This window comes from Colossoma macropomum, unplaced genomic scaffold (genome assembly GCF_904425465.1).
Source record: "Colossoma macropomum unplaced genomic scaffold, Colossoma_macropomum, whole genome shotgun sequence".
Taxonomy (NCBI): Eukaryota; Metazoa; Chordata; class Actinopteri; order Characiformes; family Serrasalmidae; genus Colossoma; species Colossoma macropomum.
Genome location: NW_023494787.1, coordinates 21,992,946 through 22,017,674, shown reverse-complemented (window position 1 = coordinate 22,017,674; position 24,729 = coordinate 21,992,946). Strand labels below are relative to the sequence as shown.

The 24,729-nt window shown below is 37.6% G+C and overlaps 1 protein-coding gene across 2 annotated transcripts in view; it reads right to left on the bottom strand.

Moving 5' to 3' along the window:
• The window catches only part of vps50 (VPS50 EARP/GARPII complex subunit), a 159,800-nt gene that overhangs the window by 17,382 nt on the left and 117,689 nt on the right, over positions 1–24,729 (bottom strand). For both annotated transcript variants that reach the window (XM_036566437.1, XM_036566438.1), the window contains one exon: positions 7,542–7,690. In XM_036566437.1, coding sequence (XP_036422330.1) covers positions 7,542–7,690 — 149 coding nt within the window. The remainder of the gene's footprint in view (positions 1–7,541; positions 7,691–24,729) is intronic.

Below are 24,729 nucleotides of genomic sequence, written 5' to 3'. Positions count from 1 at the left end.
AAATCTTATCAGGTTACCATCAAGATACAAGTTACATGAAACAACCAGGTGCAAATGCAGTCAATATTTTCAATAATATAAATCCAATCAGGTTGCAGATAAGTACATAGATTATTGTAATGCACTACTCTTGTGCAACCGTACTGTTTTTTCAGAAATTAGCAGGATACTACAGAGCTCTAAATGATCATTAAGAAATGTAAGATGTATTCAAAATGACAAACAGAGCTCTAGACAGAGCTCTAAATTGACTGAGAACACAGTATAGCAGAAGGTATTATAAAATGAATATCTGAAATTCATAATATTTGGTAAGTAGAGATTAAGTCTCAAGGCAGATATAAAAATATATATATTTAAAATAGATAGTTATAGTACATTATTTATCATTTAATGACTTCTTGTTCATAGAATTCCATTTTAAAATACACTTTGACGAACAGTTAGCATTTAAACCCATATTATAAAAGTTATTATTGTATATAAATGAAAACTGTTAATAGGTAAGTGATTCCAAACTTTTAAACCGTAGTGTATTAAAATACACTAAGCAAAGAGAACTGCTCGTTTTTGCTGAACCTATCTTTGCTTTCAAACGCTAATCATTAGTATGTATACGGAAAATGCTGACTATTATCTCTCCAGAACATCAGTGTATGAACATTCAGAAACCTAACACAGCTCAATATAACATTCGGCTGGAATACATTCATCTGTCTGTCCGCCTATTCTTGTAGGCCTGCTGGGATAATCCATACATGTTAATGATATACATGAATGGAGACCAAAACCAACACAGCGCATAAACCTAGCAATCTAGCTTAAGGTAGCATACTGCATTTTAATTATTTTTCAACAGCCTCACATTTCATTCTATTTAAATATTGCCAACATTAACGGGTGAGAAGGGAAATGGCTTTCTGGAGAAGAGCAGATAGCTCACGTACGTGTGTGTGGGCTTGTGCATGTATGCTGTCGTCTCCATCTGTCCCCCTCCATGTGTTAGCGATTCACTTCGGTCACTAATTTCAGCATGCCACCACTTGCCACCGCAGCCTCACTTTCCACACACCATCTCTTGAAGTACCAGTCAGATCACTGCTACATTTACATCAGCTCTGTCCAAGAGCATAAGAGTCTGTACATCACTTTCTTAAAACCATTTCTGAGACACATGGAGTGAGTTTGTGGACAAATCTGTAAAGTTGAGCAACTTCTTCTTACTGTTTTTCTTAATCTTATGGCTGTATTTCACATCGTAAGCAGGGGGCAGATTCTGGTGCTCCAGGCAAAAGACAGAAATGCCCCCCTGGCTGTATAATTAAAACTTAGTTGAGGCTCTTGGCTCTCAAGTGGCACAACTGTTTTTACTGCAAAAAATTACATTTTGCAAGTGAAATCATCTTAAATCTTGTCAATATATCTAATGCTTCTCATTTATAAATTGATGTAAGAATATTATATGATTATTTAACTTATTTCTAGACATTTTTTACTTTAAGAATTTTGTTAAGTGAAATTATCGCACAATATTGCCAGAAATAAAGCTTAAAACAAGCAAAATTATCTGCCAGTATGGTGATGTAATTTGCTACAGGGTAGTGTAATGATGTAAAATAATGAGTAATGAGATTACATTTCCCAGGAAATAAAAAGTAATGTAATCCCATTAAATCTGGAGAGAAATAATTAGAAACTTACATTAATACTAGCATTACACTCATTTAATCGTCATACCAGTCTGTCTTTGCACAGTCATAACACAACATGAAACAGTCCATTATAACCATAAACAAGGTGAGACTGCATTGATGCTACTTAAATTAATAATTTAATAATACAATAATATTATTAAATACAATAATACAATCACAAATAACAGCTATTTTTAAAATATACATACATAATTCACAGTAGGTTATTTAACAAACCTTATACTATATCTAATTAGTATTTTTATGGGGCCAATGTGTTTTGGGGCCCTAGGTGGCTGTCTACTTTTAAGTACAGAACACTGATTATAAGAGTGTGGAGACAAAACACACTAGCAAATATAATGACTCAAGTGATAGGTGCCTGATGTCTGTTTACAGTCTATCACCATTATGCTTTTACTTTGGTAACATAAAGATACACTTTACACAATTTTTTTATTCACATTTACACTGTTTATTCAGCAAATGTGTTTTTACTGGCAAAAGAACTGCCTCAAGTGAGCATACAAACTTCCTTGCAAAGTCAGATGATTTTATTTGGTATTTTCCATTTCCATCAAGTCTTCATTTGATATGTCAAAATATGCATAAAATACATATGGAAACCTAATTACTGATAACAGCACTGAAAAAAGAAGAAAGATTAACACTGTCATTTAAAAAGCGAGAAAGTAAACTATTATTTGTAACAGTTTCAGCTAAAATACAATCACATTTTCTGAAACAAGGAAATCAAGTGTAACTTGCTAATCGCTTTCTAAATCAAAATGAACTACACAAATTTGGGTTAGCTTGAGGGAAATCAAGGCAATGTGCCACTAAGCAGAATGATGCAGTAACTATAACACTGATGCCTGATGCCACTGGCAGGCCACAGCTGGAACATCTGAGAATAATTTACACCCACTTCTGCAGTCCAGGACACTGGTTAATAATTCATATATATCCTGCTAACTGTATACAGAAAGTTAGCTTACACTTGCTCATGTTCAACAGAAGTAGTGAAAAAGAATCTAGCCATTACTTTATACTTTATAACCTTTACATTTAAGCTGACAGTGGATCCAATTCCGACTGCATTATGCAAGTGTTGCATGTCTATAGAATCTCTGGGATGCAGAACAACACACTTTTATGATATAAATAAAAAAAAACAAAAAACTATTTTTTAGTTTTACTGTTTTTCACGTCAAAGAGGGAAATCTCTTGAGACACAAAAGGTCTTACAAAGCTCTGAAAAAAAACCTGCAGGCTACATATGCTTTTTGCGGTTAACAATGTAAATCTATTGGCATGTTCTTTATAGGCACTGTTTTGGGGTCTTTGGGTTTTGGGATTGGGGGAGGTATATATAGGGCACTTTGTTCTTCATACTTCCCTCTGCAGTGTGCTGCAGGATTAGGAAGCTTGAAAACGAGGATATACTGCTTTGTCATTCTCATGGGTTACTGGAACCAAAGCGATGAAACAGATGAAGTAAAACGAAAGATGTCATTAGCTTGTGCAAGTAAGTACCGAACAAACCCAAAACCAATGAAAATGTATGAGATTACAATGAGCCTATGTAGCCTAGTTTTGCTGAGCCCACTGAAAGTTAGCCATGGGCTATACAGAAATCATTTAGCACTCGTCTTTCCTGCTGAAGTCTCAAGAATCTAACGCATTTGACCAAATTTCACTATGACAAACAATCAACTTTTTGAAACGCTTTTAATAAAACATGCACAGAGGGGTCGCTGACGTCCTGGCGGGGTTCTGTGGGTTAAGACTAACGGGCAAGTACAATTTCTTGTAGCACTTCACAAATAAATAACACTACAAGAAATTACATTTTATCCAGGTACTCGCTTTTGGAACAGCTTGCCTCTGCAGATTTAGCAGACAGACAAGTTTTAAACCACAAAGCAATTTGCATTCAGCAGCAGTACTGCCACTCTGTCGCTGAAAGAAATGACTGTGACTTTAAGGACATTCATCAGACCACTCCACATTTCAGCTTCCAGAGCACACTGCCATCCTCCTGTGGCCATGTGTAAGGTCAGCAAATGCAGATGTGGTTGGCTGAGGGGCAGCAACACCTCAGAGCATGTTTTAGACTTAACAGGAGTGCTTGCAATGGCTTTATTACCTAGAGAGGTCCATCTCAGGCAAGACAAAAGAGGACATACACAGAACATAGCAGACCAGGGGTGTCCAGACTGAACTGCAAATTGCCGGTGTGACCTCTGCACTATATATATATGTCCCATATATATGTAGTCTCTAACTCCAACCTTAATCCTAATAACAAACAGACTGACATAGCACGCTATGTTTTGGCTTCAAGCTAATAAAGCCTACAATGCATAAACATACACCAGTCCTATAAGTGACTGCCTTCAATCAGTCTACTACTACTGACTGTTAGTATAGTGGATCAAAAATTTTAGGGCACTTTGGACAAAACAGGAGAACTAAAACCAAAACAACAACTGACTCACTGTTCCTCAGTACTGTACAGCAACAAGTAGGGAAAATGCAGCATTAAGTACTAAAGACTGATAAACCGCTTAGGAGGACAGTGGAGGACTCCTTTAAACCCTTTAAACCCCTCGTGTGGCTTGTTAACAACATGCTGAGAAATAAAATTTAGTATATTTGCGAGCTACTGAAAATTCATATCCTGGGGGAGATTTAATTGCAATGTGTAGAAAATAAATTCAGACACGAATATAATATGAAAATGATCACAAGACCAGATGGAACAAATTATTGGTAAATATCCAGCGTTTACGCAGGAGGTAAAAAGGCATTAAAAAAACACATTGGCTTGAATTTAATAGAGCAAGAGGCCTTTTAACAAGCCATTGTAAATACATTTGTTTGCATGCCAGTTCTGATTTGTACAAAAATAGAATCATGTGAGCGCTGGAGCCAGAAATCAGGTTTGTTTATTTGACTGAGATACTGGATGGAGTGAAGGAGTGTAATTTAAACTTTATCAGGTTATGCTGGTATAAATAGAGTGCTTAGATGGTAACAAGCAGCCCATTTCCTGCCCTTATCTTTCTCACCTCTAATCTTGATCCCTGAACCGGAATTCTGCTTTTCATTGATTATTCCACTAGGCAGGGGGAGAGTGCTAGTGGTGCTAACCTTTCTGACATGGGTCCTGTGGTAATGGCATTATTAAGAGTGGCACATTCAGAGCATGTACTCGCTTGACAGAGTTAGAGTATCAGCTACCAGCGCAGGGCAAAGCAGGGCAAAATGGGGTTTCAAACCAACAGGAAGAGAACTAGTGTGAGAAAACTCATGTTCTGGTGTCTTGTAAGTTATGTAACCTCTGATCCTCTGCTCATTCACAAGCTTACTTGTCGTCCCACAAAACTTTTGGATTTCTGAACGCAGGCTTTGTGGCTGGCACTCACTCAGTGCCATCTGGCAAATGAGACAGCCGCATCTTTGGACTCTGGGCTATGGCAAAGAGTTCCGACAGCTTTCAACTCAGCCAACTCCAGTGATTTTGTGTGAGTGTGAATTAGTGAGAGAGAGATCTGCACTGTATGTGCCTCACTATACAAGCAGTAGAATGCAGAGAGATGGATTGGACAGTTCATCCAGAACCTGCCCCTCATTTGGATTAGTGGCACCGCAGGTAAGCCATCAGCGGCTGCAGCATCACACCACTTAATGAAATGAACTTGGCTGGCTGTTGCTGACCCCCCAATTCAGCCTCTTCTGACTCATCAAGAAAAATGCAGGGCTTAAAGGACAACAGCAGCAACTTGACCAATAATCTCACGTTTCACTTGTTTGTCTCGCAACAAATAAGCACAGATACCTGAACTGTGTTTTTTTCATTCTCCAATTCCCCTCTTGGCACACGAACAGGCAAAAGCACTGAGTGGATTGGCTTTTTGTTCTCATAGAAGAAGATGCCTTAGGCTTTTTTTCTCCATTCTACTGAAATCCTTATCTAAACTGCTATAAGAAAAACGACAAAACTGGCTGGCTCTCTCGGAAACTACATTTTCATTCATATCTGATTTACCCTTCTTAAAACAAATCTTGAGGTTTCAGTCAGTAGAAAAAGGGCCAGCTAGCCAAAATGATCTCATGGTATATGTATGTACCTCCGACCACATTTTTGCAGAACCACATGGCCCGAGGTGCTTTTAGACAGACATGGCCACTGGAGGTTACTAAAGTGCATTTAAATTATTTATGTACCTATTTATTATTTCTGACGTATTAACAAACATTTGCTTACTTTATTTTTAAAACAAAAACAGGAGGCAAAGACCTAAACGTGTTTCCAACCAATGATTCTGGGACTAATCTTAAGTGTAAGTTTGTGCACGTGTTTATGTTGGTTGTTCATTGTTGCTGTCGTCACTTGCTGGTTGCAACTTTACTCAGAGTCTGAGGAAAAGTTAGTACTGAAGAGTTATGTTCAGCGTCAAGGCAATCAACAAGGTGGTTTAGCCATTTAAGCTGCAATAAAATCTGTCTTTGCTTCCCCAGTGGTTTAGTTTCAAATACAATAAATAAACAAAACAATTGTGCATTGATTCTATGCATTGATTCCCATTCTGGGGGCTTTAAGAGGAGATAATAAAAATCACAAAGCATGGCTTCCCTTGAGCACCTCCCAGAACCTTCTCTTTTTTACTACAGGGAGCACATTAGTTTGGTTCTGCAAGAAACAGTGGGAAAACCTCTGGGCCTTCTAGGACTTCAGAGAAGACCTGATGATTTCAGTGAAATAAAGAACTACATGCCTGTGATTTTTAGAAATGCATGTTGCATTTGAACTATGTAATTATTGTAGTAATACACTATCATTAAGTTTTTTTTTTATTAGAAACAGAGGGCTTACACTCTTGAAATGTCCAATGGAAAATTATCCAATCAGGACTTTTTTTCTTCCTGTGGTAGGTACTGCTAAGTGAGCTCTCCCACTGGATAGTACTTCAAGAGCTGAACAGAAGGATTGACATGTCCAACAAACCACTAACATAGTTACTGATGGTGGAATCATCCACTCACATCTTGTTTTTTAACAAGTGGGACCAATTTTACGAGAAAAAACACTGACTGACTGTGAGTACAAGTGGTAGCCTGATCAATGCATTTCAGTCAGTTGTTGGAAATAAAAAACAGTGGCAGCTGTGTGTCAAGACTCTTTACTGAAGGAGTCACTGCAAAGCTACTACAAAGTGAAATATACTTCAGTATCTCAATTATGAGCTGCAAATAAATCAAGTTACTATTAATGTAAATTGCCCTTAGCCCAGTGATAATACACAAACACAATCAGTGTTTGACATTTATGGAACAAAATGAAGGCCTAGCTCTAATTGTCACAGTTCACTATTGGCAAACAACACAGGCCTTGGCTCAGTGTAGTAGACAAGTCTTTTGGAAATAAAGCTTAGAGTAAATAGGCCACTGAGATCATTCTGGGTGGAAAAGTACCAACTGTTTTTTAGCTACCCATTTTCAGGATGAAACAGGGATTTCATCTCCTTTCATCTCCTTTGGCTCTGAATCTCTTTCAAAGAAAAAAGCATCCTGAAATACTAGTGATCTTTACAATTTCGGAAGGGTACTTTCAAAATGTTGAAATGTCTCAATGACTATACAGCGCTCAACACTGATGAACAGTACTTCTCTGTGAACGCGGCTCAGCTACATCTGGCTACATACTCTATAAGGGTTAGCTTCTGCTGAAGCAAGTTACAGCCTGTGAAAGATTAACTTGACATGCATCGATAACCAGCGATCTGAAATCACATCTGCAGGTAAAAGAGGGTTAAATATTTAAAAGTGTGGGCCTCTTACAGTGACTCGGTTGCGACTACTCTCTCAGCCAGGCCATACAGCGTCCCGCTGGCAGTCAGCACCACCAACTGGCTGAGATGAGGGCTGGGCACCTTTTCCTTCCTCTCCTCTGGGGGTCCATGGGGGCCTACACTCTCCCCTCCTGCCTCCTGCACAAACAAACACACAACCAACACAGACCACAGTTCAAATCTTGCTTAAAAAAAAAAACCTGAACAATTACCAGAATAAATGGCAACAGAACAGACAAGTAGAATGAATGGTGTATGTTGAAATGCTTAATCAATACAACTAAAACCAGAAATCAGCAGGACTTCAAGACTCAAGCAGAGCTTCACATATATTTAAAACAATCACACAATCTCTCCACAAATAATCTGTTCTGATTACTTCCTTGGCCCCAGTAAACCTCTTCTCAGCCAAATGAGAAATTAACAATTCCTTGTTTGGCTGCATCAACTTAAGCTACAATTTTTTGCTAATTCATTGTAACTGTATTCATAACTGAAAGAAAATTTGAGCACAGTTTACAGGTTTAACACTGTTACTGGGCCTGTATCCAAATAACACATTACACAAACAGACCAAAGCAGTCAGTGCTCACATTAGACGTAAAGTAAGCAAAGTCAAATGAACTGCAGACCTACATCAGTGAGTTTTTCTCTCCTTGCCTGAACAGCCCCAGAAATAAACTAAAAGCACCTAAAACTATGGAGCACTGACGTCACGAAAGTTAATGACGCCCAATTTACAAAGCCAGAAGCTAAAACCGCTCTCTTTCTCTCTGAATCTCTCATAGGATGCAGCAATATAATGCAGAGATTGTGAAAATTGCATGGAGGAAAAAAGGGTGCAGTGACACAGCAATGACTCAGACAGTGCAAAGTGCTGGCAGTGCCAGTGTGCACATGGTCAAACATGAGCTGAAAATTCTAGGCAGGCAGAATAATATTTTTCTTTTGGTTTCTCCACATAAATTACAATTAAAAACCTAATTGTAAGTTTAGCCCATATTTCTTCATCACAATTAAACTTTCATTCAAATGTCAGAGCTGATGAGAGCATTTCATCAAGTTATTCAGGCAAATTGAAAATCAAAAACACTTACATACTTACTAAACAATACAAGAGATGCAAACAAACCATGAAACAAACAGTAATTCAAAACCTCTGATAGCCGATTTTGATATACTAAATGATAAACCAAAAGTGATTTGGTATATCACTGTAGCATGATGCAATTTCACCACCAACACTCAACATCAAAATCAACATCATCATCAATATCAGTAAGAGATTTAGAGAAAGATATAAGCTACCCATAATGGTAGGCATCGTCACTTATTAACAAAATCTTACAGTTGTGATGTACTAAGCAAAGAGAGGTAATGCATAAGTAACGTACATCACGCATTACTGATGCTCTAGTATGAGTTGTTTACAAATTTAAAGATCAATCAGGTTTTTGGAGTAAAAAGAATGCACTTCAATGTATAAAGTCCTTCACATGGTCTGCTTACTGACTTGTTGACAGCTATGCATTCTTTCAGAGACATAGAGTCGCCTGGATGGACAGAAACACCTGTGACATGAAGCAGGCGTGGAGCTTTCTCCAAACGATGAATTGCTGGTGGTCTAGCATGTCTTGCATGGTTGTTTGAAGCCCCATTTTCTTGCTATCTTTTAATAATTTTTTGAATGCCGGTTTTGGAAACTCCTGTTTTTTTCTACTTATTCTCCAATGACTTTCCTCTTCCTTACGCAAGTGGATTAAGTTGTATCCAATCTCCTCAGAAATATCTCCTTCAGCCAGTTTAGATGCACATGGAAAAAATATCTGTAAGGAAGCTAAGGAGTGTTTGAGTAGTCGCTTATGTGAACGCTGTGTCTCTTTTAAGCTGAACATTGTGTCGGTGAGAGATTTGGGAATAGCTTTTTTGGGAGGACACAGCTGTAACGTGATGGTTTTAAGATTGGAAGTGGAGTTAAAGTAGCAGTAAAGTACACAAAAGTACAGAGTGGTCAAATTAATTGCTGATAGATCTAGTATCATATTTAGTGTTCAAAGCTTTAGTTTAATTTACTGTTTCTCATATAACTTGATTGCCATTTTGATTGAAAATTAATCAAAGGGTTGCATCTGACTTTTGCATTGGACTCTATTTCACTGATTTGTTTCCCCTGGGTTTAATGCTAATTGTTAAAACTACCAGACACCCAATTAGGCATTACTTTTGTAAAATAACATATAATAAAGACTGACATAAGTATATGTTATCAGCAGTTCATAATACTATAAATGAACTAAAATTGAAAGACAAATCTGAGTACATTTGGGTTTTTTCCAAACTAGATGGGGATACTTTGCCCCAAAAGGAAGCCACTTGGATATAGTCTACAAAAAGATTCTGGTCATTCTGTTATTGTGGGACTCATATGGTGATGATTAAAAAAATGAAATAAAATATCATTCGTTCAACCCTACAATGCAGGTGCGTGAATAATTGTGGTCTCTTATTCTGATAAGACTTGGACAACACTAGGCAGGGATGTGCCTCAATGGAATGCCATTCATCTTGAATGAGAAAGCTGGGATTTACATGCTGTTAAAAAATGTCATCTGGTCAGGATTAGTTTATAAATGTGAACAGGCGTATATACAGGTGGGCTGTAGACTGAATCCCAAAAGGGACTCTAGACACCAAACCATGTGATCTTATTGAAGCGAGTGTTGTTTAAGCCATTTGGCACAAGGACACTATTTTTTCAAGCCAGTTTATTTTGACATCTACCACTGACTGGAGGCCTTGAAGCTTTCTGCAACAACTACAAGAACATATAACCACACACTATGGAGCAATAACAAAACATGAGGATACAGTTCTTGACAGTATGTACGCAGTAGATAGTAATCTCTAAATTGCGAGACAACTAGCATATTTCTTGCATTGTTTAGCCCTTCTAACACAGCTGTGTGCATATGGAACTCCACTAACTGGCCAAATTCGCAAATACTTCCTTTGCTGATGATAACCCTTTTCCCCACTTTCTGAAGAAGACAATGTAAACATTTAAAGAATGTGAAGAAGAGCCTATAGCACCACTCATATTCTGATAAATAAAATTAATGGAAGCATATGAAACTAACTGGACAAACTCTCCAGTAATCCCTGAGGACTTTCTCTCTTCCCCTTGGAGGACAGTATAAATGTTATGTGTATAAGAGGCAGTTCAGCAATGATGGAAGTCATCCAGAGAATCCATTAGCTCTCTCCTCATTTTTCTCTGAATGTCAGAAACACCTAAAGATGCAGTAAAATAGCACATACATTCAATATTAATTTCTTTTCCTACCACATCTTGCCATGTACAAACATGAACAACAAATATTGATTGACTTGAGCATGCTCCCGTGCGATACTAAGGGAAAATAATTTGTGGAACAACTGCATGAATAAATTGAATGTCAGTGGGTCAAGTTTGACTTTGAACTACTGAGAACATTCAGAAGCTAATGTAATCTAATCAGACTATCTGTGTAAAAGGCAGTTATTACTTCCATTAATCTGAGCTAGCAATGGCCATTGCTTGGCCATACACAATGGCACATTACTTTTGGAAAGGCAGCTCATAGTGGAGAATCAGGGAATTTGTCACTTCCATAATCCCACTTACATTATTCCTGTTTAACAGTGAAAACATTAAAATACATTATAATTAATATCGAGTAATGAGTTATAGTTAATAGTCTAGAACTGGACTCCCAAACATCACAAAGGACCAAGACATGCCATCTGGCAGGCCAAACTTAGCCCGTAGGTCATCTTGGCCATGGAAGATCCAGCACCATTATTCCATAGAAGGACTGATGGATTTTTATCTAAATATAGCCTAGGACACACACATTACATCTTTTTCAAAGCTGTAGAAGCACTGCTCAAAGGCAAACTTGAATAAGCTTGAAAATTTGATTCCAAACAGCTTCATTACAGCCTTTTAAGACATCTTGAATATCGCTGCTTCACAAAGAGATAATTACAATGCTAAATTGAAATCAAACAGTTGTTAACAGGGATTGAATCTTGCGTTAATGCTATTCATGGAGAAAGCAATCATGACACGGTTGAGATTCTTTTTTTTCTGTTCCATAATAAAAAATAAATGATAATGAGATTCGGAGGCTTACTCCTTCTCATAAACTGGAGATTTAAGTTCCTCTTTGCATCCAGCTCTCAAAAGGCAATGCTAATTCCGCTGCTTATTGTGCGTCATTAATGGGCCTACAGCATAATGATGTAGAGAGCAGAAAAGTAGATACATACTTTCTTTTTGATTGCTTGATAGAAAAGGAGCACTTGTCAAAGTGGGCAAAACAACATAGCAACAGTAGTAGAGCAGTAATATATATAACCAGAAATCTTATATATAATGTAAACAGATGACATTTCAGGTGGCGTTTTGGTGGAAAGTTAAAGGTGGTGACTGAGAAACTGAATGTTACTCATAGCTGTAAGCCCTCATTATGTATCTGTTTCTATGATTAGAGCTTAACTCAGTGATATGTTGCAATGAGAAGCAAAAATACTGGGACAGTGAGATGAAATGACATGGTTGTAAAATTTGCATTCATAAACTGAGTTTAGAATGTAAGACTTAAGCACAGAATGTCAGCTTTTATTTCTGGGCAAAGTTTTACAAACAACATAAGTCATGCTGTTTTGGTTATCTGTTGTAAACTCCACCAATGTCTGAGCATAAGTACTGGGACAAATGAATGACTAGTTATTATGATTTTTCAGGTGTTCCATGTTCCCTTAGTAAACACATAAAAGAGCTGTGAATGTGCAGGGTTGTAGTAACTGGAGTTTGCATTAGGGGTTTTGAAACTTTTTGAAGTAAAAAGTACAAAACACGATGAAAACTAGAGTGTTGGCGACGATGTAAAGCAAGGAGTTTTAAACATGAGACTGATGCAAATATCATTGCATGGACAACTGGGCATTCCCAGAACAACAGTACGGAATATTTTGAAGCTGAAGGTGCAAGAAATTTGTGATGACCAGGCCACAGAGGTTGATGACAAGAACATTGTAAGAGCTGTTAAGAAAACCACCCCATTACCATCTAAAAAAAAAACCAAAAGACAGTCTACAGAGTGCAGGGGTGAACGTGTCAATATTTACCCTCTGCAGAAGAGAAGGATTACAGAAGCTAAAGTGCAAGAAGAAGGCACCAAGAACTAAAGGGCCAAGCTGGGACTCGCAAAGAAGTACAAATATGAACCAGACCAGTTCTGCAGCAAAGTATTACAGACAGATAAGGTAAAGATTAATCTTTATCAGAATGATGGAAAGTGAAAAGTATTGGGAAGAGAAGGACTGCAAATGATCCTAAGTAAACCACTTCATCTGTGAAGCACGGAGGAGGGAGTGTCATGGGTTAGGTATGCGTGGCTGCTTTTGGAACTGGCTCACTGGACTTCCTTGATAATGTAACTGGTGAAGGTAGCATTCCCATGTCCAAGCAGATGCCTCCCAAGTCACTGTCTGAAGCATAACACGCACCTAACCATGGAGTTCATCAGAAAGAAAAGGCTGAAAGTTACAGACTTGACAAGTCAGTCTCCTGATTTAAGCTCACTTAAGTATGGCTTTCACCTGTTGAAGGAGAAACTGACTTTATAACATCCTTAAAACAAGCACCAGCTACAAGAGGCTGCCATAAAGACTAAGCAGTGCATTTTAAATGAGGTTATCAAGATTCTGGTAACGTCAATGGGTTGCAGACTTCAGGCAGTTACTGCATGTAAAGTGTTTGAGACCAAATACTGATCTTATGAGTTATTTTGTCTCTACACATCAGGTTCTATGGCTATGGCGTGTATTTCTGAACCCGAGTTGAAATACTTTGAACTGAAATTTGATAATCTTGACAAAAATCTAGAGTCATTTGTTTGACAGGAGCCCTATCATATCCTTCAGTGTGCCTTTTAGAAAATACATGGAACACAGTGTAGTCTGTATACAAAAGATAACACTGCATGGCTTGTGGGAATTAACCATTTGACAAGAAGTCCAACTAAACAGAAAGATCAAAGACTGTTATTTCTCTTTGTATAAAACAGAGACAGGAGAATATAATGGTTTACATGAATAACTAATTAATCTAATCCTGTCAGAAAGTTCAGTGTTTGTTCAGATTTTGTAAAGCTTATAGTAAAGGCTGACCCTGCATACTGACAGACCACCAGACCGGTCACCATCAAGCTTTGATCTTAGAGATTTGGAGAAAATCATATTCATAGGTATTTCTGTCCATCCTTCCACTGCGAGAAGATAACTCAACACTATAAATTTGAAATTATAAGCAGCTTTCTAGAAACCATTACTAAGAAAAGGAAATAGACAAAAAATAGAAAGTCTGCAGATAAAATAAAGAACTTGCTGATGTTCTCAGAACAACAGACTCTCCACCCCAGAAACCAGACCTTAATAACATCATTGCAACGAACTTCTAAGACTGAACTTTGGAGATGTGGAAAATATTCCTGCAGATTTCTTTGTAAAACCAAAAACAAGTCTCTGAAAAAGCTGGCAAAAAGCTGGCAAAGAGTGGACACCCTAAATACTGAATATTTATTTGTCAAGCTTTCGTTGTAATTTTCTGTTAAATTCTGTGAAACATATGTATATACCTTTCTCCTCATGTGGAAAAAATTAATGATAATAATAAAACTTGTACCTAATGTTCATTTTGACTGGAACTTAAATGATTAAGGATGGTCTCTGACTTCTGCACAGTACTGCATAAGTAATAAATAAATAATTTCAACATGCTACCCAACACGATACATTTCTGGAATGAGCTTTAGGGCGTTGCATTCACAGTGCCTAAAGGAAATCTGTAAAACACTACATGCATTCTAAATTTCACTTTAATGCTGAATTACTGCTTGGAATAGGGTACACGTATCATTACTGTTACTAATTGTACTTTCCATATGCTGACTACACTTGTTAAGGATCAAAGAACAGCATAATAAACAGTTTATTTCGGTAATCATCGAATGGTTACTCATTCAGTCTCTTGAAAAACCAGGCACTCTCAGCATCTGTAGAACTAGACAGACCTGTACGCCAGCCAGCACATTACCATAGCTCTGCTGGAAATCCAAAGAGCACCAAATTATGACTACTGACAATTATGCAAAAATACTATGGGTTATCATGAGCGTGACTGAGAAGAAAGCTGCAAAGTTCTGGAAGTCAGACTATGATTGGAAATCAAATCATAAGAAAATAAAGATACAGGGAAAGGCAGACTTGGCTCAGAGGGAATGACTGTACAGAACAGCCAAAATGGTAGCTATTTGGGGGCTTAGCATTTCATTATGACATGCTTTCTGTGCTCAGTAAGAAGTGTGAGAGAGTGAGAGAGCAAGAAAGAGAAAGAGATACAGGCTAGCCTCATGGTACAAACAAAATACAAAAATAAGCAAGATGAACTAGCAAAACAGAGAGAAATGAATGAGGAAACGCACTGTGAAAGAAATGAATGTGACAAGTTCAACACACTTGCAAATCCATGCCTCCCATCGCATAAGATGTTACAATATGTTACAATAGGACACAGAGGTACAAACTCCTGTCTACTGTGCTGAGATATGATTAAGTCATGCGAATGCAAATAACGTAGGTGTAGCTTGAGTGAACTATGACAAAGGCCGCGGTTTAGATGAACACACTGAAAACCTTGCAAGTTAAATGATCTCCAATATGCCAGAGAAGACTGATCTGTTGAGCTCCAACCTTAGTCATCTCCCACAGACTGAAATTCCAGTTTATAAAAGCAAGGTCACCTGGCTGTCTTTCCTTAATCGCTGAATTATGTGTGGTAAATGAGAAGCGGAGGTACAGAAAAGAACATCATAACGCTATCCTTTGACTTTAATTTAGCAAGTGAGCGTCTGCCCTTCTCTTGTTATATTGCCACAGGGAGGTCACCTAGACAAACAGCTACTGTAATGAGCTTGTTCAAAATAACAGCTACTGGTGGGGCAAGACGGCCAGATTTAATCCTTTAGCAAACAGTAGATGCTATGAGGCATTAAAGTTAATATAGAGCTGAAAACTAGACAGAAAGAAAAAAAAGACAGCAAAAGAAAGACAGAGAAGGAAAAAGAAAGAAACAAAAAAGAAAGCCAGATAGAAAAAAAACAGAAAGACGGACAGAAGGAGAAAAAGATAAAGCAAGAAAGAACATAAGAGAGAAAGGGAGAAGGAAAATAGAGAGAAAAAGAAAGAGAAAACGAAAGAGGAAAAAAGAAAAAGAAAAGAAAAAGAAAAAAGTAAAAAAGAAAGAAAGAAAAAGAAATAAAGTAGCAGAGCTGACATTACGCTACTATGTAACTCTCAGCACCTCTTTTTCTCATGTTCTTTCTTTCTGTCTCTTTTTCTTTCATTTTTACTTTCTTTTTCTTTCTTTCTTTTTCTTTTTCTCTCTTTTCCTTCTCCCTTTCTCCCTCTCTTTTATATGTTCTTTCTTGCACGAAGGCAGACAGACAAAAAGAGAAAGAGACAGAACGTCAAAAGAGAAAGAAAGACAGATTGAAGGAGAAAAAGATAAAGCAAGAAAGAACATAGAGAGAAATGGAAAATGAAAAAAGAAAAATAAAAAGAAGAAAAATAAAGAAAAATCTTATGAAAGAAAGAAAACAATATAAGAGAAGAAAGAGAAAAGGATAAGTAAAAATAAATAAAGAAAGAAAGAGGTTGCTGTAGCATTTGCGGTGCAGCATTTTGTGCGCTTAGTTTCCATATATGGACAAAAAAAGAAAAAGAAAGAATGAAAGAATGAAAGAAAGAAAGAAAGACAGACAGGACAGTCTGTAAAGCTACACTTTGTATTAGAATGACTAACAATGCAAGAGTGATTCACAAGCTCTCACTGGGAGCCTCTTTAACTACAGTGATGATGATGATGATGATGATGATGATGCAAGCTCAGTGAGGTGGCCTCTGACTGCTGTCTCCACTTGATTAAGCACCTCATCATTCCTACATGTTACAATGCATTGTGCAATACAGTTGTTTTCTTGGCCTCAAGTCTTCTGAGTTCCTTCCAAAACCTAGCTGACTTATGAATGGGCAAAAGTTCCAACGAATGAATGCTTCCTTTATTCAGAGAAAAATTCTCTCAAGAGTTAAAAAATCAATAGCTAATCTGAAGCAGCGGCAATTTTTCTGCTAACGTATATGGATCTTTCCTTATTTTCTTTTATGTGTGAATAAACACATAATAAGCCTTGGTGTTTCAGCTCTGGACTGAAGATCACTGAGAAAAAAGAAAAACTGAATCAGATAAAGTAACAGTGAAACAACTGCACTCCATACAGCCTGAAAATACTATGACCAGTTCCAAGACAGGAACAAAGGGCCAAGAACGAGGATTGTAGAAAAAAAGGGTAATCCATTTCATTGTGAGCACAGCTAACTTTAATTACCTAACCCTGGCAGCATGTGAGTGGCCCCAAAAGAAAAGAAATCATTCTTCTTTTTTTTTTATTCTTGTGCAGAACTGCCGTGTGTAGACCTGCATCACACATTAGATGAGGGGGATTAAAAAAAAGACCTTTTTTATATAAACTTGTTTCAATGTACAACAATTCACAGGGTCTTCCAAGGTTTAATTATACAGTTTGTGAACGCAGGCATAGCAGATGAACAAAAGAAATTAAAAGAAAGGATCAGTATTTTGCCTCAAAAAACATTTTTTAGGTTTTATATTTTTTTCATTTTTTGTAATAAAGACCGTATCTCACATTTCTCTTTTTTTTCCTCATGAGATTCACTTATAATGTGTGGTTTTATGTATCAAAAATGGTCATAATTCATTTTTACATCACCACTATTCCAACCTTTCTTCATTTCTTCAGATAAATTAGACTGTTTTTGTTACTGGGCCTTTAAAAACTGATATGGATCATATCATTGTACTGAATAGGTTCAATATCAGAGTTTAAAAACTACTTGAACTGAGTGAATGTTGCAGCTATAACCAATCACATTAATATCCAATCAATCATCATCTCCTGTTCTCTTTCGAGACAAGGTGATGTGATTGGATATCATTGCAATGGGTTTTTAAAAGGAATGAGAGCAGTTGATTTGATTGGATTTGAATGGGTGGGACTAAATTGCTACAGGCAGACATACATACAAATGAATGATGATGACTACATTACAAAGATGGTAAATTCAACATAGGCTTTTTTTGCAGCCTAGTTTCCATTTATAGATTGTATGGACTGCAGTTCTTCTGTCTGAGAGGGTAAAGTTGAAAGCAATTGTATAGAGAAATGCATCTTCTGTCATTATATCCAAAACGGAGCACTAAAAGAGTCCCAGGTGAGTTGTAAGATTGTAATTTGTTCTTTATCAGGCCCTTCAGTGAGATGGAAATAATCCTCAGCTGCATTAGCAAAGGAAACTCTTGCATTGATCTAACAGCTTCATTAAAACCTCTATTATAATCAGCAGAAAAGCTACTAAGGAGGTAAAATAACCGGTTCAGAATAAGGGCTCCTAGTGGACCAAGATGACCACATTTAATCCTTGTGCATGACAGATGTTATGAAGCACTGAAGTCAATAAGGAACTAAAACTTGTACTTATCAGGAACTAAATTCCTAAGGTGAACTAAATTATCAGACAGAACCTTTGGAGGACTTTCAATCCTCTAAAATTCATACATTTTTAAGACTCTGAGAAAGTGGGAGCTGAATAGCTGATTTCAGATAGATTCTGGTCTGTTCTCCCATGCGGTCAACCCTAGCTCTGATGTCTGAAAAAAATAAATAATGAGGCAGTCCAGCTAATTACAGAACACCCTCTAAGGAGCAATGAATCATATCTGATCAGCAGAGTGTTAGCACATTAGAGAGCTAATCACTGGCCTCAACATTTATATAATAAATTTACAAAGGCCATTTCATTTCATTCTAGTAAATGATAAAAACAGCATTGTTATATGTTTAAAAAAAAGTTTTGAATGTGACAGGATTAATAATGTGTATCAAAAATATTACCATCGGGACAAATAAATAAATAAATAAATAAATCCTGTCAGGAAAGTCAGCCAGGTCCAGGGAAACTGTCTTATGGTGTGTCATAGTAAGACACTATCTGGACTCCACTGGGAACCATAACACAGTTTCTGCCCTTTCTGGTCTTCATTTCTTTTGACATGTCTAAATCTTTCATTGCGTCTCTCAAGCTTCACTGAACCAAAGCGTCCTAGGGTCTGACTCATAAAGCAGGATTTCTTGCTTAGCTACCTAACTTTAAACATAGCTTGATCTAACCCTGGATTTTCAGAACTATGGACAGGTTAAGTCTGGGATTTCCGATTGTAAACAGCTGTTGAACCAATCAGGACCAACTTTCCGGCAGAGGTGGAAAAAATGTGACAAAATGAGACAAAATTCTGCAAATAAGCGATCAATTTGTTATATGGTACACATTAAATCAAGACTCTAAAGGAAGAATGGAACAGCAACCACTTTATAGTGCATTAGGTGATTTGTTTTATTTATTACTAGTACAAATAATCTGAAAAATATGTAGAGCATGATTTAAAAAAGGAACTCTTTCAGCAATGGCATCGACACAAGTGCACTATGGACCGGAGAGCCTGTCTGTGTTTATACTGTGCTCCTGTCAGTCATTTTATAAGACACTCTCCAACCCCAAATTACTTCACTCCCATCTTCGTCTGTTCTGCTAAGAAACCCTGAAAGCGACCTAAGCCAGCAGGCTCTAGTACTGTGGAGGGAAAAACACGCTGTTCTACCAAAAAACTTAATGACATGCTAAAAAAAAGCATCAACGCTGGAAGTACTTTTCAAAGATGGAGAAAAACTTTGACGTGTGAAGGGGATGAACACAGAATTAGCTGCATTCATCCTGGACAGGTATGTCAATACTAAATGTATGTAAAGTTTGAAATGCTGAATAGCCAACTTTACATAACATATCAAGCAGTTAAATCTTTATCGCTAAGAGCCGAGTAAAGTAATGCTTTGGATGAACCACCTGCATAGAAAAGTGTATAATGCTAGTCAACCGGATTAAACTCCTGTGCAAGTGATAATGCTTAATAGCTAACACAGGTAGTGACGGTTCGCTGAAAAACTTGTGGGAACCCATTACAAAGACATACTGGAGAGCAAAGACACTGTTGCTAAGTGCTTACAGGCTGGTAATTTTGCTTTTCAAAGATGATGAAAAGATGAATTTCCTAATGGGCAACATCACATACGCTAACACAATCATGCACCCCAGACAAAACAGACACAGGAGCTTGATGCCCACTCTGGCCAAAAGCTACTGCTGTACTTGAATAGCATTATTAGACAAAGATCTCTCTAAATAAGTGAAATGTAATGATATGTCATCATAATTTACCAAGCAGAACAACTCAATTCTTTGCCAGGAAGAGAGCAGTATCATAGTCCTCTCTTAATGCTTGTATTTTTACGTTAGGTTCCTGAAAGCAAACACAAACACCCTGAGATTAATTAGCTAATAGCCCTGGTATTTACTGTTAAGAACTTGTGAAACGGTTGTTTTAGACATGTAAAAGGACCACACTTAATGTGCTATTTTGAGATGTAGGCTATATCTAGTACAATGCCATACTTTAATCATCTAAATCTAAATCACAAAGTAAGGCAAGACCCTTAATAAACAGCCAACCTCACCGCTAGAAAGTGAAATCATGACAATTCTTGGTAAGGCATACTTAGTAGTGCACATTAATAGGGACTAATCATAGCTTGAGTATCTAAACACAAGTTGGCAGAAAAAAAGTTAGTAACTGCGTTTATTAACCACAGATGCATTTGTTAAGCTTTCAGAAGTTGAAACTTAGGAACTAGAGATGGGCAATATGATGATATTCATTGTTATTGTGATAAATAACTGGGTTTACTGTAATGCAGCATGTGAAATGCTGAATTACAATCATTGCAATGCATAAGCATTACTAGCACCTTTTTGTCTGTTCTAACTTATGAAACCTCTTATAAGCTAAATGTTGTGATACACATTGTGTATTGTGGAAATGTATTGATGTATTGTAATACTATACTATTGTTGCCTTACTGCTCACCCTATCAGGAACCCTTCACCATGCTGAACATGCTTCTGGAGTACATTTCAACATAATGTCATAATGTTGTCCCACAACTCACTCAGTAGCTTAATTTTGACCTCATTCTCCTTCCCTCCCTGTGCTACTCTAATGTTTCCATCCACCTCCTCCATAGTCCATCTAATCTTCATGCCCTTTTGACTATGTTTTCAAGCACTGTCATATAATTGAAGTCACTGCCTTTGTTGTGGTGGGTACAACCTGAGAGTAAAGTGTACTCACACAAAGTGGATCCTCATCTCAGAATCTGGTTGTCACTTCAGTTTAGCAAAAAGATTGAATGACTGGATGATTTCTTTGCATCACTAGCCAGACCATGCTGAAAATATGAGGCATTTGATGGTAAAATCCAAGCGGATTCTAGTCAGTACTCCTATGAAATTACCCCTCAGGCTCGAATGGCTTATAAAAACATCATGCACCATCACAGCAAAGTCATCTTACAGCATGATCATCAAAAGACTGTTAACAGTCCATAACAATCATACCGTCTTGTAAAAATGAAAACACTTATTTTAATCATCAGACCGAAACCTAAATGGGTTCAGTAAGAATGTGTCTTCCTCTCCCCAAAAAAATGAGCATCAGTTTCTGAAGTGAGCCAAGACTCGTGTACTGTTGCTTTGAATCAGGGCATTTGCATCAAAGGCTTATCTGCTGACACTTACTGATTGCAAATTAAGCTTGTTCTTTCAAATTACATGAAAAGATCGGCGCTAAGAGAAGCATAAGGCAAAGCTGATGGAATCTGCATGACAGTAAAAGCATGGTTTTTAGCTGAACATCTTACAAATTACTATATTAAAGTCTCACGAAAGATAAAAGGCCATAAAAAAGCAGTTATATGTATTCTTGACATCTTTATCTAATGTACAAAGAAAAAGTCTTTGTAGTCTTGCAAGCCTCTATTGTTTTTATTATTACTGGTAATTATTCTAGCTGAAGTAATTTGGGAGAGAACCATTTTAGGGCTTGGGTTATTCTCTTTATTCTCTTTTATTTCCTTTAACTGATATTATTATTAAACTCCATCTTCTTCTTCCCTCTCCTGTCCTCCAAGATAGCAAGTTTATTTTGGCATTTGCTGAAACCTACTATTAAGGCAAGACAAATCTCAGCTTTCCAGGAAAATGCTATCGCACAATCTCCTCAAAAAAACATGAAGGAACATAAGGCACTTGACCATGATACTATATATATTCAGTATAGCTCCAAGCCTCTGCTGCATACCGAACCTTACAGGTCTGGATTTTTATCGTGATGGCATCCAGGAAATTTCACCCACAAAAGCCACGGCTTGATTCTCCTGACTTTAAGGCCTAACCCCATCATGGTGTCATCTGTAAAAATTCAGCATCTGCTGCACAGGATTCATTTGGCAAGCAGTGCAGGTCCACCCTGCTGAAATATGAGTGTTACTGTTGGCTTTCATCTCAATAGTAGCAGCTGATTTGTTGTGAGCAGAGAGTTTGGAGCTGGAGGTTCAGCTAAATTCCTCTGCCAGGATCTCAGACAATCCGTCATAGAGCCGGAGAACAGTGCATGCCTATACGCCTACACCTGAAGAGGACAGTCTTCAGACACAGCTGGATTTGTTATACTCCTCTTATGGGCTGGCAAAAAAGCCTTGTGGACATAAACTTACACAAACAGAGAATTTATGAAATTCCATGGGAAGAAAAAACAGTTTTACTGTGTGTAACTCAGCAAAAGTTACTCAGACTCACAATGCAGAGATGAAAATCTTCATTAAATGTTCACAATTGTTCAGTAACTTCCGTGGACACACGCATGTAGGCCTTTGCTGTTATATTTTTCTGTAGCTTAGTCTTGGTGTGCCACTACAACGTGCTGCATATGACATCACATTTTGTTCTATATGCAGTCTGGCAGAATTGTAAACTGAAAGTTTGCTTTTTTATCCACTGCTTACATTCTAGGTAGCATAAAAATATCTCTTTAGAAACAGCGCATGAACAATTTATTCCATTTTGTGGCTTTGCGTCATAAGATTATCTCTTTGCTGCAGACACCTAGTGAATATGGAAATGTGATTAAAGCAATGTTTAATAAATAAATAAATAAACCTTGCTACCATGCACAAATGCAATTAACAGATGCTATCTTGTGAGCTGGTTTGAAGAACAAAGTTTGATACCAGGTTTCTCCTGGCCCCGACCATCATATGGATTTGTTACGTTCCATGACCAGCACAAATGTCTTAACATATTGAGTTACTGATTAGCTAAACTAGCGATTAGATGATAACTAAAGGTAATACTGGGCTTTGTTGAGAACAGGCTTAGAAATAGTTGAACTTAATAACATCCATAAAATACTAATTACTTTATTATTGCTATTTATATCTATTATATTTATAAAAGAAACAAGTAATGACCAGATAATGTTTGTTAACTCCAAATTCTCCAACTCCATTCAAAAATTTCCCCCATTTTTCCTCCATAATTTTTCCAGGTGCCTACAACACACACACACACACACACACACACACACACATACATATATATATATATATATATATATATATATATATATAAGGGGTGGGAATCTTTAGGCACCTCACGATTTGATTATGATTCAGAGGGCTGCGATGCGATTATGAAAGATTATCGATGCATCTCGATATCGATGCATCTATACAGGATTTCTATTTTCCTACTGTCTGAGGACTTGGTAGTTTTAAAGCAGAGTATTTGTAATGATCCATAATGAATTTACTTCCAATATCTTTTATTAATAAATCAAATGGAAGTGATGTGGCAATTGAAGTAGAAGACTCTCATTCACTGCTATTGTTTGGAGCACATAATACGCTGCTGCCACTCATCTGCGATAAAATGCGCAGTTACGGTGAAATAAGATCCTGTGGCCGTGGACGTCCACGCAGCACAAGTTACCACGCAGCACAAGTTACAGCTATTCTACCCGTTTTCTTTAGTGATTTTATAACTTCGGTTTTGGTCTCGTTGTAGAGACAGGGAGGGGGGGGCGATCGCTGGGTCACTAAAATATCCCTGAGACGGGACGTGTGCAACGTAGCGGGAAAGCCCTGTTTCGCAACGACTAAGAACTGCAGGTCACATAGCAACGAAGCGTTATTCGCATTTATAAGCACTGCAGTTGATTCCTGGCAAGTTAAATCTGCAACTATAGACTGTCGAACACTAAACAGTTGCGAAGCTGGAGTCGCTTCTCTTTCGAATTTTCCCGTTCCACCTTAAATGGTGCCGCGTTTACATTCGGCGCCTCAGGCAGAATTTAAGGTGGAACGGGAAAATTCGAACAAGAAGCTGGAGAATGAGAAGCGACTTCAGCGTCGGAAAACAATCGAACGCTGAGAGACTTTTTACGAGAAACTGCTCTAGTTTTGAGGAAAAGTGGGAGGAAAGCGGCTATAGCTAAAGCTTAAAGCAGAGCGGAGTAAATCTGCATTTTCATTTATATTGTTTAGCCTTTACTAGGACATTAACACATACTGAGACATACTGGACATAAATGTTGTGGATCCCAAGGTGGTTTGACTTTGTTGAAAGGACAAAATGGCTCTTCTTATCATTTGTGTTGTGACTCCTGATCTAACCTGGCTTTAATGCAGAGGGAGCCGGTCGGATTTCTCGCTCATCCAGTTGTGTTTTTGTTATGTGCCGCCACAGACTGTCCGGGCGCTGCACTTACCCACTTCCAAGTTCCGCCCTTTGCGTTCCGTTACGTTACGTTATAAATTAAATATTTAGAAAATCGATTTTTGGCGTTTGTGAATCGATTCAGAATCGTTCGCGTCCGCATCGCGATGCATCTAAGAATCGATTTTTTTCCCGCATATATATAAAAACACCACTAATTTTGTTCCCTACTTTGATCCCTTTCAACTGTCTGTAGCAGGCTGAAGCCAAGCTGCTTGCTCACTGCATGTTATGATAGAATTCACGATAGTAGCCCTCTCATTTAAATACAA